Genomic DNA, 12,214 nt, shown 5'->3' on the forward strand with positions numbered 1-12,214 from the left:
ACAAAAACACACATTCAGAGGACTGAAGGGGTTGCTCTCCTCCTCCTCCCTCCTCCAGCTCCTTCTTATCCAGCCGGGCCTTGTCACTCCTCACCCCTCACCCCTCCCTGCATCCCTCCATCCTTCAATCTCTACATCTCTGATGTCGGCCAAAGGCCTTTCTCTCCTCCTTTCCCCTCTTTCTTCTTTGCTCTGTCCATGTACAGTCATTTGTCCCCTTCTTCACCCGCTCCTCTCCTTTCCCTCCTCTCCTTCATCTCCTCTCCTCTTCCCTCTTTCCTCTCTTTTCCTCTTCTCCTTCATCTCATCTCCTCTTGTTGCCTCTCCTCCCCTCTTCTTCTCTCTCCTTCCCTCCACTCCTCTCCTCCCCCTTTTCTCCTCTCCTTCGTCTCTCCTCTTCTTGTCTCTCCTTTCCACTCTCCTCTTTGTCTCTCCTCTCCTTCCCTCCTCTCCTCCCATTTTTCCCTTCTCCTTCATCTCATCTCCTCTTGTTGCCTCTCCTCCTCTCTTCTCTCTCCTTCCCTCCTCTCCTTTCCCTCTTCTCCTTCATCTCCTCTCCTCCCCTCTTCCTTGTCTTCTCCATCTCGTCTCCTCTTGTTGCCTCTCCTATTCTACTCTCCTCTTCTTCTATCTCCTTCCTTCCTCACCTTTCCTCTTGTTGCCTCTCCTTTTCTTTTCTCTCTTCCCCACCGCTCCTCTTTTCCTCTCCTCTCCCCTCCTCCCCTTTTTCTCCTTTCCTTCGTCTCGTTTCCTCTTTTTGCCTCTCCTCTCCTTCTCTTCTCTCTCCTCCTCACCTCTCCCCTTTCTTCTCTTCTTCTCTCCCCTTCTCTCCGTTTCTTTTCCTCTTCTTTCCCTCCCCTCCTCCTCCCCCCTCCTCCTCTCCTGCCTGCATTGCATTTCTAACGCAGCCTGTGTATCTGACTGCTCAGTATTTTTGCGCTCCGTCTGCACTTTCTTTTATCTGCGTGTCTCTCTGTCTCTTTTATGTGCTGCGCATTTGTTTCTGTTGCTTTCTGTATTTCATCTTTTGCTGCACACTTTATCTTTTCACTTGAGCACTTTTACGACTTTTCTCTTTCTCCTCTCCTTTTTTCTGCTTCTCCTTCCTGCATGTTTGGTGTTTAATTATACCTCCCCCTCCTCTTACTCCTCTTAATCACCTTTGTTTATCCTCTATTACACCTCTATCCTACATGCTGTCGGTTCTTCCCTTTGTCTTTTCTTTAAGTCGTCCACCTTTACTCTTTCCCATTCACTTTCCTTCTCTGTTATATTTTTGTCTTGCCCCCATTTTGTATCCCTTTATCCTCGTCCCTCACCGTCACCATCCCTCTCCCCTCTCTCGGTTTTCTCTTCCTCTCTGCTCTCTTTGTACGCAGCTCTCTAACATTCCAATGCATGAGTTCACCACAGCCAGCTTTAGGTGGTCAAAGGTAACAAAACAATCATCACAAACCTCACTCACCAGTGTTTTACTGTACATCTCATTCATTCATTAATTCATGCTTACCTTTCAGCTGTCTCTTCATTCCACTCTGTCACATTTTTCACATTTTTTCTCTGTGACATGTTACTTGTTTGCCAGTAAACTGGTACAAGCAATTGTGGAAACTGCACAAAATTTCTTTATCTGAATCAGACTGTTTTGTTCACTCATTCATTCATTAATGCCGGTGCTATAGTAAACCTCCTGTACCCAGTAAACAGAAGAGACTAGTACCAGTGATAACTTTGAAAAAATATTACTGTTATTTGTCTCTATTCCTCTCATTCTCATTTTCCATCTCATCAGCCCTGTTCCTTTTTCTTAAAACAGTGAAAATCCAATTGGAAATGTGTAACGGTTTTTGTTGAGATAGAAACAAAGAAAGACTCTGATAACTTTCACCACTGTGTAGGATCTTAAAAAACTCATGGAGATAGAAGAAATCAGTCTAGATGAAGGCTAGATGCTTATAGTGGTGGAACAAAGCCAAAAGATCACATGGAATTTCACAGGTTAACAACCTGAAGATTATTGGTGATGGAGGAAGTGTTGGGTTGCCCAATATTAAAGTAACAGCTCACCCTAAAATCAAAAATACATACTGCTTTCCTGTTACCTTTGGTGCCATTTATCTATTGTTTTGGTATGAACTGCAGAGTTTTGGAGATAGAGATGTCTGCCTTCTTGTGAATGTAATGGAACAAGTTTTTACAAATACATTTGTGAAAATTATTTTTTTCGTGTGCGTTGTGGTGAGCCACGTGAGAGTGGACTCAAACGCACAACTCTAGAGACAATTCAGGTAAAATAACAGTCTTTACTGGTCTAAAGGTAGTTTTGATACACAGAAGGTCTTTCAGTGGAGGCAAACAAAATCCAGGGATGAGGCAGAGTCAATCAACAGGCTAAATCCAAAAAAACAGGAGACAAAAGGCTGGTACGCTATGAGACACACAAGGAGCTAAGACAAACTGGCACTGAGAGAAAACAAGACACACACTAAACACTCTGGTGAGGGGAAGGATAACGAGACACAGGTGAGGCTAATCAGGGCGGGACAGACAATCAGACACAGGTGAAGTCATCAAAAGGGAGGGAAAACACAGGGACAGGAAGTGAAGTGATCTGAAACGAGAGGAGATGTGAGTTTCAAAGTAAAATAGGAAACAAGAATGAAATTAAAAAAAACATGACCTAAGAGACTTAGGTCATGTGATAGCTCTCCTAGCACCACTGACCTAGCTCACGTTACAGCTCAGCCGAGGAGATGTTACAACCCAGCTCTTAGGCTGTGACAAGGATGGGAGACAAGACGAGTTTACAAAGAGTTAAAAGCACCAACCAACCACACTGGCCCAGGTGTGGCTCATGATGTCAACAACGGCCCTCTGCCTTAACCCGCATCCTGTAACAAAAGAGAACAGCTAGGAAATGAGGCACACCAAGTGGAGTGGAGGGGTTATCACACCACTTTTAACATAATTTCAGCACAGCCTTCTCATCCATGAGCAGATGCATGCTTCCTTCTGTGTGGTGATTCGGTTGGTGTCTTTCTGTAACTGCTCACAACAAGGTCTGTGGATTATCTTGAGTGGTTGGGTCGTGATTTCTGGAAAGAGACATTGCTGTTGAGTTTTTCAGATGTTTTTTTTTTTTTTTTTTTGGCACTTTGAGCACTACAAGCCAAGTGCCATCTAGTTCCATTATACTGGAAAGTAGGCAGACATATCTACATCTGACATCTCCAACACTCAGCAACTCACACCAAAATAATCTGCATGATAATAAGCTCTACAGGAAAGAGGTTAAATATGTATTTTTGAGTTTAATATTATGTTTTTAATATAATATTATATGTATTTTTGATTTAAGGGTGAATTGTCCCTTTAAGTCTGAAAGTGTGTATGGTGGCAAAACATGAGAGAAAGATCTTTCTGGAAGTTTCTTTAGTCCTGAGTTTTTTCTCAGATCACAAGACTGTTATTTTGTCTTGGTCCCCACTTCTGTCTGAAAAGCAGCTTCTTTCAGATTCAGAGTTTTTACTTTTTTATTTCTGCTGATGCAGTCTATTTTTTGGAGGAAGAAAGTGCTTTTATGACTCTTTCTTTTTCAGTCTGAATCCTTTTTCTGAATGTCTTTTGTCTGATTTTCTTTCTCTCCTTTCTTTCTACTTCAACACTTCAGAGGAACAGGGAGCTGGAAAAGAGAGAGAAAATGTATCCAAAGCGAGAATGTGTGTGTGTGTGTGTGTGTGTGTGTGTGTGTGTGTGTGCGCGCGTGTGTGTGTGCGCGTGGTGACAGGCCAGGTCGTCGTCACACTGTGAGAAATACAGTGACCTCGACACTCTGACCCAACAGACATTAAACTGACAAACTGATATACACCCAGAGACAGAGGCAGATAAAATATATATCAGAGAAGAGAAACAACATAAAGGGGAAAAAGAAAACACGGAGAAGAAAAATGACACGTTTGATGTTCTGCAATTGAGCATCTCATGTAAAAACAGAGAAATTTCAAAAGCGCAGTAGCTGTCAGATGCACACACACACACACACACACACACATACACACAGATGGAGAGGCAGACACAACACATAAACATGAATATATGTGGAAAGCAATCGCAAGTAAAAAAAAAGTTGAAGGAAAATATGAACTAAAGATATATTTAGACAGAAAAGTTGGGAAAAGCATGATGTTTAAGATGTCTGAAAATGTGTGTGTGTGTGTGTGTGTGTGTGTCAGGTGGAGGACCTGCTGGTTGCCATGGAGAAGGTGAAACAGGAACTGGAGGTGATGAAAGCCAAGCTGTCATCGACTCAACTCTCACTGGCCGAGAAGGAAGGTCACCTGACCGCACTGCGGGCCGAGAGGCGGAAACACCTGGAGGAGGTCCTGGAGATGAAGTGAGGATACAGACATACACACACACGTTTTATTGCTTTTATTTATGTTAACATGTAAAACAGCTGAACGTCAACACTGACGGGCGCAAACTCTGTCGAACACTTGTGTCATTTGTCATGTTTCCAAAGACACAAACACACCACTGACAAACACACTGTAAAAAAATGTCTGTCCACCTACATATTCATCTGCTCTTAAATCCGTCTCTCCCTTTTCTGTCCTTTCATGCTGATTTACAAACACTCATGGTTTGCTCACACCAAACGTGAAGTGAATTTCCACCTTGCGTTGCCTCTCTGAACACCACTGCTGGAGTGATTTTGGAGTATTGTGCTGGCTAATATTCGCCCATAGCAGCTGTGCTAACGGTTGTGCTAACTAACTGGGAAAGGAAGCTAACGGCTAACTCAGTTTGTAGTTAAGTACAACCAATAGCCTGAATCAAGTGAAGTCTGCATGGTAAATCTGGAGGCTTCATTCTCTTAACCAGTATGAACCAAGACAACAAAACTTGTTTACCTTCCACAATAAATGACTAATTTCTGACAGCTTTTTGCTAAGAAGCAACAGAACAAAATAGCCTACAAAAGTCACAAATACATATTTCAATCAGGAGAGACATTAGAATGAAGTAAAGATCATATATAATACAGAATATGAGTGTGCAGATGAACAGATGATTTGTGATTTGCTTGGACACCAGAGGAGATATTTTGTGTTTGAGGGACATCTGAGTGGCAGCAGGATAAATCCCCCCATGGAGTCTAGACAATGGTGGAGGTGGTGGCTGATGACTCTGAGGCTGCTGACCACTGAGGTGGATAAGGCTGATGAATCTGTAAAGTCTAGGTAGTCATGGGGAGGTGGAGGGCGCACACAAAGGCAGCAAGAAAGAACTACGGCTGAGAAAGAACCATCTTTAAATTGAGGAGCAGTAAGACGATAGGCTGACAGAGAAGGTGTGTCGCTGTGCTATTGGTTGATTGTGAATCAGCTGATGACTCAGTTGACAGACCCAGGCAATGACACCTAGAAATAGTGAGTGAGCATTTGTGCAAGGAGTGAATGGCGGGGTGAGAAAGAAACTTACAGCCTGAGCATGAAAAGTATTGTCTTCCTGACTGAATGTTTGCTAGAGCTTCATTTTATTACCCACCATGTAGTTCTTGAACCTGTTGTTCACAAGTGAGGGTAAAACAGAGCATGAGATAGACAGGTGGTTTGGCGCAGCTTCAGCAGTGATGTGGGCACTTTGCTGGCCTGTTGTGGTGAAGGGAAAGCTTTCGTTTTACTGGTCTATCTATGTTCTGACCCTCACCTATGGTCATGAGCTTTGGGAAGTGACCTAAGAATGAGATTGCAGAGTGGCTGAGATGAGGGGTCAAAAGGGGTCGGTTGAGGTAGTTCGGGCATGTGATCATGATGCCTCCTGGGCACCAGGAGAGGTTTTCCAGGCATGTCAAACTGGTAGCAGACCCAGAAAAAGCTGGAGGGATTATATATATCTCATCTGGCCTGGGAACGCCTTGGGATCTGCTTGGAAGAGGGACGTTTGGACTTGGCTTTGCCTGCTGCTCCCACAACCTAACCCTGGGTAAGTGGTTGAAAATGAATCGATGAATAGACGGATATCATACAGTTGAGAACAGGATTTTGACCTGATGATGGTGCTACAGAAGAGCACAAGGAGTCATCACAGTTCATCCTGTGGGGAACACGAAAGTGTACGAAAGTTAATAGGACTCCATCCAACATTTGTTGTATTATCCGACTAAGTAATAAAAAATGTCAACTTCATGGTGACACAATAGGAAAAGTCAAGTTATCGGCAAAGTCAGTCGGCTTTATCCAGAGGGCACGACGAATGTCTGTTCAAAGTTTCATGTCAGTTCATCTAGTACATGTTGGAATATTTCAGTCTTGACTAAGGGACTGAAATTGCTTTAGAGCCACGCTGGTTTCATGCCTAAAAATGAAGTATGACACTTCTTAGCAACTTCTATATTTTCATTTCTGCCTTGTTTCAACACGACTTACTGTACTTACCTCTATGTGCACCGGTCAACATTAAGTCTCCAACCAAAACTCCGATTTGACCTTCAACACTTCCCCTGAAATAAACAACCCTTATGATATCTCCAGTAGTTTCCCATGTTGCCTCAGTGTTCCAGGACGGTGGCCACTGGTCACACTGACATGATCTTCACCCGTCACTTCATCAACCCTCTCTTTCCTCTTCCTGTCTGTACCTCTCTGTCCTTTCTACTTTTATCTCCCCCCTCTTTCACTCAGCACTTTAAAGCCATAGAAGTAAGTAGTGTCTTAATGCAATAACCATGTACCGCTGTCTCGCTCTTCATATGATTGATTACATACACAGACGCCCGCACACACTCATGCACACGCTGTAACTCAGTGTAAATTTTAATGTAATTTTAATAGATGGGTTTGCGTTTTAAGTGCAGTTCAGAGGAGTCCAGCACTCCGACGAGTCCCTGTATTTTCTGCTGTTTTACATCCTCACTGAGACCTTACAATGAGGTCTAATTTAGTGGAACGACGCTTTGGGCTGAAATAGAAGCCAAGGAGAATGTCCGTGTTAGCATGTCCTGCCTGTTTATACACGCTGTGGGACTATCTTTTACTGTGGCATGATGGGAAAATGAGGGCATGTGCTGTGATTAAGTTTTCCTGTACTTCGTTCTCAGTGTTTTCTACCAACGTAGCATTTCTTTGTTTTGGAGGGAGAGACTCTGTGTGTGTGTGTGTGTGTGTGTGTGTGTGTGTGTGTGTGTCCAGCAGCATGTCCATTCACAGGCCAGGTGAGCAAGTTATTGGCCATTTTATCGCAGCAGTAACGACCCGTGTGATTATTACAAGGATCAGCGCTTCAGAATGCGTGGCCTTGTTTTCGTGCTTGAATTTGCATGTGTTGGTGTGCACGCTGTGATTGATTTATTAAACTGTGACATGTCCAAAGTTCCTTTTGAGAAAATACAGGTGCCATGATTAATATTTATGCAGCAGGCGCACACATGAGTGGCCACGCACATGTGCACGGGGAAGGGGATCGAGGACTGAATCGGAATCGTATGCCAATGGGTTTATCAATTCCTTTTATGTAGTTTTTAGGGTGTCCCTCCTTCTTTCTTGTACATACACATGAAAACACAGACCACACAAACGCACACAGACCACCCTACTCACATGCATGATCAGATTTAACAGACTCTGGTGGGCAGCTCAATCTCAGCCATCATTTAACTTCATGTGTATAAATCCAGTGTGGTTAACCCAACTCTGAAGTGTGGTGTGACTGTGTGTTTCCATACACTGACCATACCTACTGTCCAGAGACCAAATATTTACTCTGCTGATCGTCTCTGGTGCGTCTGTAGATACAGGACTGCACTTTATATCTCCCATCATGACACAAATATCAGTGACTTATGCATTCAGTAGGGGACTGCATATCAGTTATTTAACCGTTGAAGTTGTGTAGTTATAGGTGCGTATCTTCAGGGATGTTAAAACCTCAGTTACACTTCTGTTGCGGTTTTTTTTTGTGCTCAGTTTTGTATTTTTATGTAGCCAAAGGCAAATTTCTTAGGGTGAAACTTGTGTTTTGAATATCATTTAAATACTGTCTGTGATGTGTCCGTGTTTCTGTTCTGGCGCTCTGCACTGATCTGACACCTGCCCACCAGCCTGCTCTTATCCCCGGCTCTCTGAAGCTCGGTGTGCCACTGTTTCCTGGTAAAGGTGGCAGGGCGGCACGGAGGTCCCCTGGGACTGCCAGGAGACTATAACTGTATTTTTAAGGTTCATAAAATATACCTGAATTCACAAATATTTAGAATATTACTACACAATTCAAGTAAGGCATGTTTTTCCCCTGATGATGCTACATCGTGAAAATGTGATTGTGCCACTGATTACTGATACTGATACTGTATTGACTCATGTTGATGATGACCTGACGATGTTTAACGGTTCACGTGGCGTATTGGAAAAAAAATATTTTCACTGGTGGTTGCCATTTTCTTACCGCATACATCATATATCATACTCAAGAGAAGAGAATATGCATATTTATGCATATTTATCAAAATGTTGAACTCTTAAATTTTTGTTTATTGACATGTTTATGAATTATTCATAGAAATTCTATTTTTATGGGATTATCACAGAATGTTACAATCATATATCACATTTGATTCAGGCTAGTTGATACAGGGTAGATGATGTTGGTGCTCTCTAAACTCATCTTGAGATGAAACATTTGTATAATGTTTTGTATACAGACTGTATATAAAGTCTACCCTTTTAGGGCCAACATCACAATGATGTCATTTTATAAAATGACATGGCTAATAATTATTAGCTGGAGGCAAAACACAACAGCACACCACAGGGCTATAGGCTACACAGGAGTCTTAGGGCCGTTTCATAGTCGACGCAAAGGCACGCAGACGCGAACGCATTGGGACGCATCGAGATGCATTGGCCGCCATGAAACATGCCTGAGTCTCAAAATTAGACTTGCACTGATTATAATTTTTTGGGCCGATACCGATTTCATTTTTTTTCAAACCACTTTACAGCACACAAGATATTGCAGCATTTTCTGTCTTTCCTTTATTAGAACATTTTAATAAGGAAAAAAACTCAATTTTCAAATTCACACAGGGCATTACGTCTACAAAATGCAGTGTTACAGACATTCTTATTTTAACAATGAGAAAAAAGGTGCACAGGCTGCCATAGAACATTCATATTTGGTGCACATTCCCCAAGGGATTAATAAAGTACCTACCTACCTACATTTGTACAGGCTGCCGCTCCCGCGAGAACGCTCCCGTCAGTAAGCGCGCAGACGCGGACACCTGCATCTTCGGCACGCGGACACGTGCCTCATCAGTTTCAAGCGGCACCATGCGGCAGCGAGAGCTCTGCTCCATTAAGTTTAACACGGACAATTAACAACTTTCTCCTTCTCTCTTTTGATGTGTGTGCATGAATGATTAAGGTGAGAAGCCGCCCATGTTTACAGATTGTATATGCATATTTGCATATTTTAGACTGACTGGCCGGTCGCAGGTCATGGCCGATCATGTGAAAACCGGCCCAATTCCGAGCACTGCCGATTAATCGGTGCAAGTCTATTCAAAATGTGTTGTCCATTTTTTTGATACGCGAGGCAGTGACGTACTGGAAATTAACCACTTTTTGTGTTTCACAGAAGAAGCAGGTGTGAAATATGGCAGGCGAGGAGGAAAAACTTTGCGCACTCATACGGGCACACCCCCATTTATATGACAGTTCTAGTGCCCTGCACTCTAATGAAATAGCAGTACTAGCTAGCTACAGCAGAACTAGCTAGCCGGAATGTACCGGTGTCTCTGCTACCCTTTAATGCGCGAGCGGTGTATTGCATTTCAAGTGTCGCCCACGTCGCTTGCGTTCAGTGTGTTGACTATGAAAGGAAGTGCATTGCTTGTGTCGCTTGCTCTCATTGCGTGCGTCCACTATGAAACGGCCCTTAAAATGTCATCTTGTTGTGATATTGGAAGACTAGAGTGCGCTCTACCTCTCCAAGAGTGCGGCGCTCTGGATAACTGAACAGTACATTCAGACAGTGCTCCAAATGAACTGTCCAGTTTGTGCTAGAGTGCATGAGTATTTCTGAATGCACCACTCGCATCATCTTCCTCCATTGTCTAAAACAAGCCAACAGAACTTGCTGAACTTGTTACTCTTTTCCCTCTCTTTGCTCAAACAGTATCTCTGTCTCACCAATATCGATTGTTTTTCAAGATATTATTTATTCATTGTTGGCCAGCAGTTTGTCTTTTGAGTCTTACCAACTCTTACTTTATCCACTGTTTCCATCAGTGTACTGGTTGTTTTTTGATCAAATGTAGCTCCAGTTCTCTCCCTCTAAACACACTGGAAACTCCTGCCTTAAAGGCTCAGTGAATCACCTGCAGGGGCTTTTGAAGAATTGTTGCGTTCACATGTGATTATTTGACAACTTACTGAAACAAATGCAGCACTTTCATGCTCTGCCTTTGCATAATACATGATATTTTTCAGGCTGCAGTAAAATATTCCTCCCACGTATTTGGGATATTGTGTATTTCTCTGTCTGTTCCTGCTTCGGTGAAAAGTTTAGACGTTTCAGGTAGCTGCTAGGTGTCTCACTGTGAGTTATGTCTATGACGCCACTGCTCATATTTTTCACAAGACATTAGGGTTTGGTCAGCAAATACGTCATTTGCTTCTGGCTCTCTCCCACATGTAAAACATGAGATGTTTAAGGTGGCTGCATCCCGCGCATCCATATATCTCAGTGTAATGCACATCAAACTGTCTCTGCACACACAGGCGGCTGTAACTCTTTGGGATTTTGATGTCTGACTTGTTGCCCAGTTTTACATCGGTGTAAGGTTTAATGTTACTGTAAGACATGATATATGATACGCCATGTTTCAGAGCCGTCTTGGACAGATGTAGAATATATTAACACACAAGCACACTCTCATTCCCATGCAGAAATAGATACCAAATACAGCTGGAATACGACGTTCTGTCAAGCTTTCTTGCCTTGTCCTGTTTCCCGCCTTTCCTTACACACACACGCACACACACACACACGCACACACACACACACACACACACACACACACATGCACACAGGGTAAAATAGTTGTGTGAGCGTCTGTCTTTGTACCGTATGTCTTCCTTACTCCAACACTTTGGTAATCTTCAGCCCCTGATGTATATTATTCATTTGCGTGTGTGTGTGTGTGTGCGTGTGCGCCCAAGAACAGCATAATATGAATAAAGAAATAAAGATTCAACAGATATGCCCATAAAACCACATGAAACATCCACAAACACGTAAATACGCACTAATAACATGTAAATACACACGCATGGGGAACACACTGCAATATACACCACAACCAGGCAGAGTACACAAACAAAACTACACACAGATACACACATCTGCCCTGCAGGGCTCCAACATGCATCTTTCCCACTGATAAATCATCTGTTGCGACCTTCACACGTACACACACACTCGTAAAACACACGCAGAGACGTATTTTCCTTGTGATATACATTAAATATGCACATGCTCCTTTTCTTCCCAGACTTGCGTGTGCTCGCGGGCATGTGTGTTTGTCATGCGCTCGGAGTATGCAGGTGTGTTTGTGTGCGCGTCGCAGCCGGCCGGAGGAATTTGCTGATGGTGTGTGTGTGTAACAGCGGGGCGTCGGGTCTGAAATCCCAATCTGGATGAATTAGAGCCGATTTTGCGCCGCGCTGTTCTGCTTTACTGACATTTAACACACATCTCCACCTCAATCTACTGCTCTCCTGCTAGCTCCAAGTCAGTTTCACACACACACATGAGCACACACACTCTCATGTCTCTCTGGTCGAGGTATTTCTTTGGATAGCTTTGAGGTGTAACTTCCAACAAGACTTGATTAATGTAAGACTCACATACAGAAGATTTTGTTTGGCTTGTGGAGAGTATTTTTTAGAGAGGACAAGAAGAGAGGAGTTTTTTTGGAACTTACTGTTTGGGTTGTAAGTTTAGGTTGTAGTGAAGCCAATTTCATTTATACTAGCACAGTGCCTGTTGCAGCTTTGTCAAGAATCGCTTTTCGAAACAGCTTTACACTCGATGCTGCCGTTCATGGGGTCGTGAGCAATATACCTGCTATGACATAGGCCACGTTCACATTACTGGGCTTAACACTCATTTCCAATTATTTTCTTGCCTGGACTGGTCACATTCATGT

At 43.1% G+C, this 12,214-nt stretch overlaps 1 protein-coding gene across 9 annotated transcripts in view; it reads left to right on the forward strand.

Moving 5' to 3' along the window:
- Positions 1 to 12,214, forward strand: part of LOC117249617 (ELKS/Rab6-interacting/CAST family member 1-like) — a 216,466-nt gene that overhangs the window by 114,183 nt on the left and 90,069 nt on the right. For all 9 annotated transcript variants that reach the window (XR_013490432.1, XR_013490433.1, XR_013490431.1 and 6 more), the window contains one exon: positions 4,236 to 4,396. Coding sequence is in view for 6 of the 9 variants with exons in the window: in XM_078165427.1 (XP_078021553.1) it covers positions 4,236 to 4,396 (161 nt within the window). In the remaining 3 variants the exon portion in view is untranslated. The remainder of the gene's footprint in view (positions 1 to 4,235; positions 4,397 to 12,214) is intronic.

Source organism: Epinephelus lanceolatus, chromosome 23 (assembly GCF_041903045.1).
Source record: "Epinephelus lanceolatus isolate andai-2023 chromosome 23, ASM4190304v1, whole genome shotgun sequence".
NCBI classification, from domain to species: Eukaryota; Metazoa; Chordata; class Actinopteri; order Perciformes; family Serranidae; genus Epinephelus; species Epinephelus lanceolatus.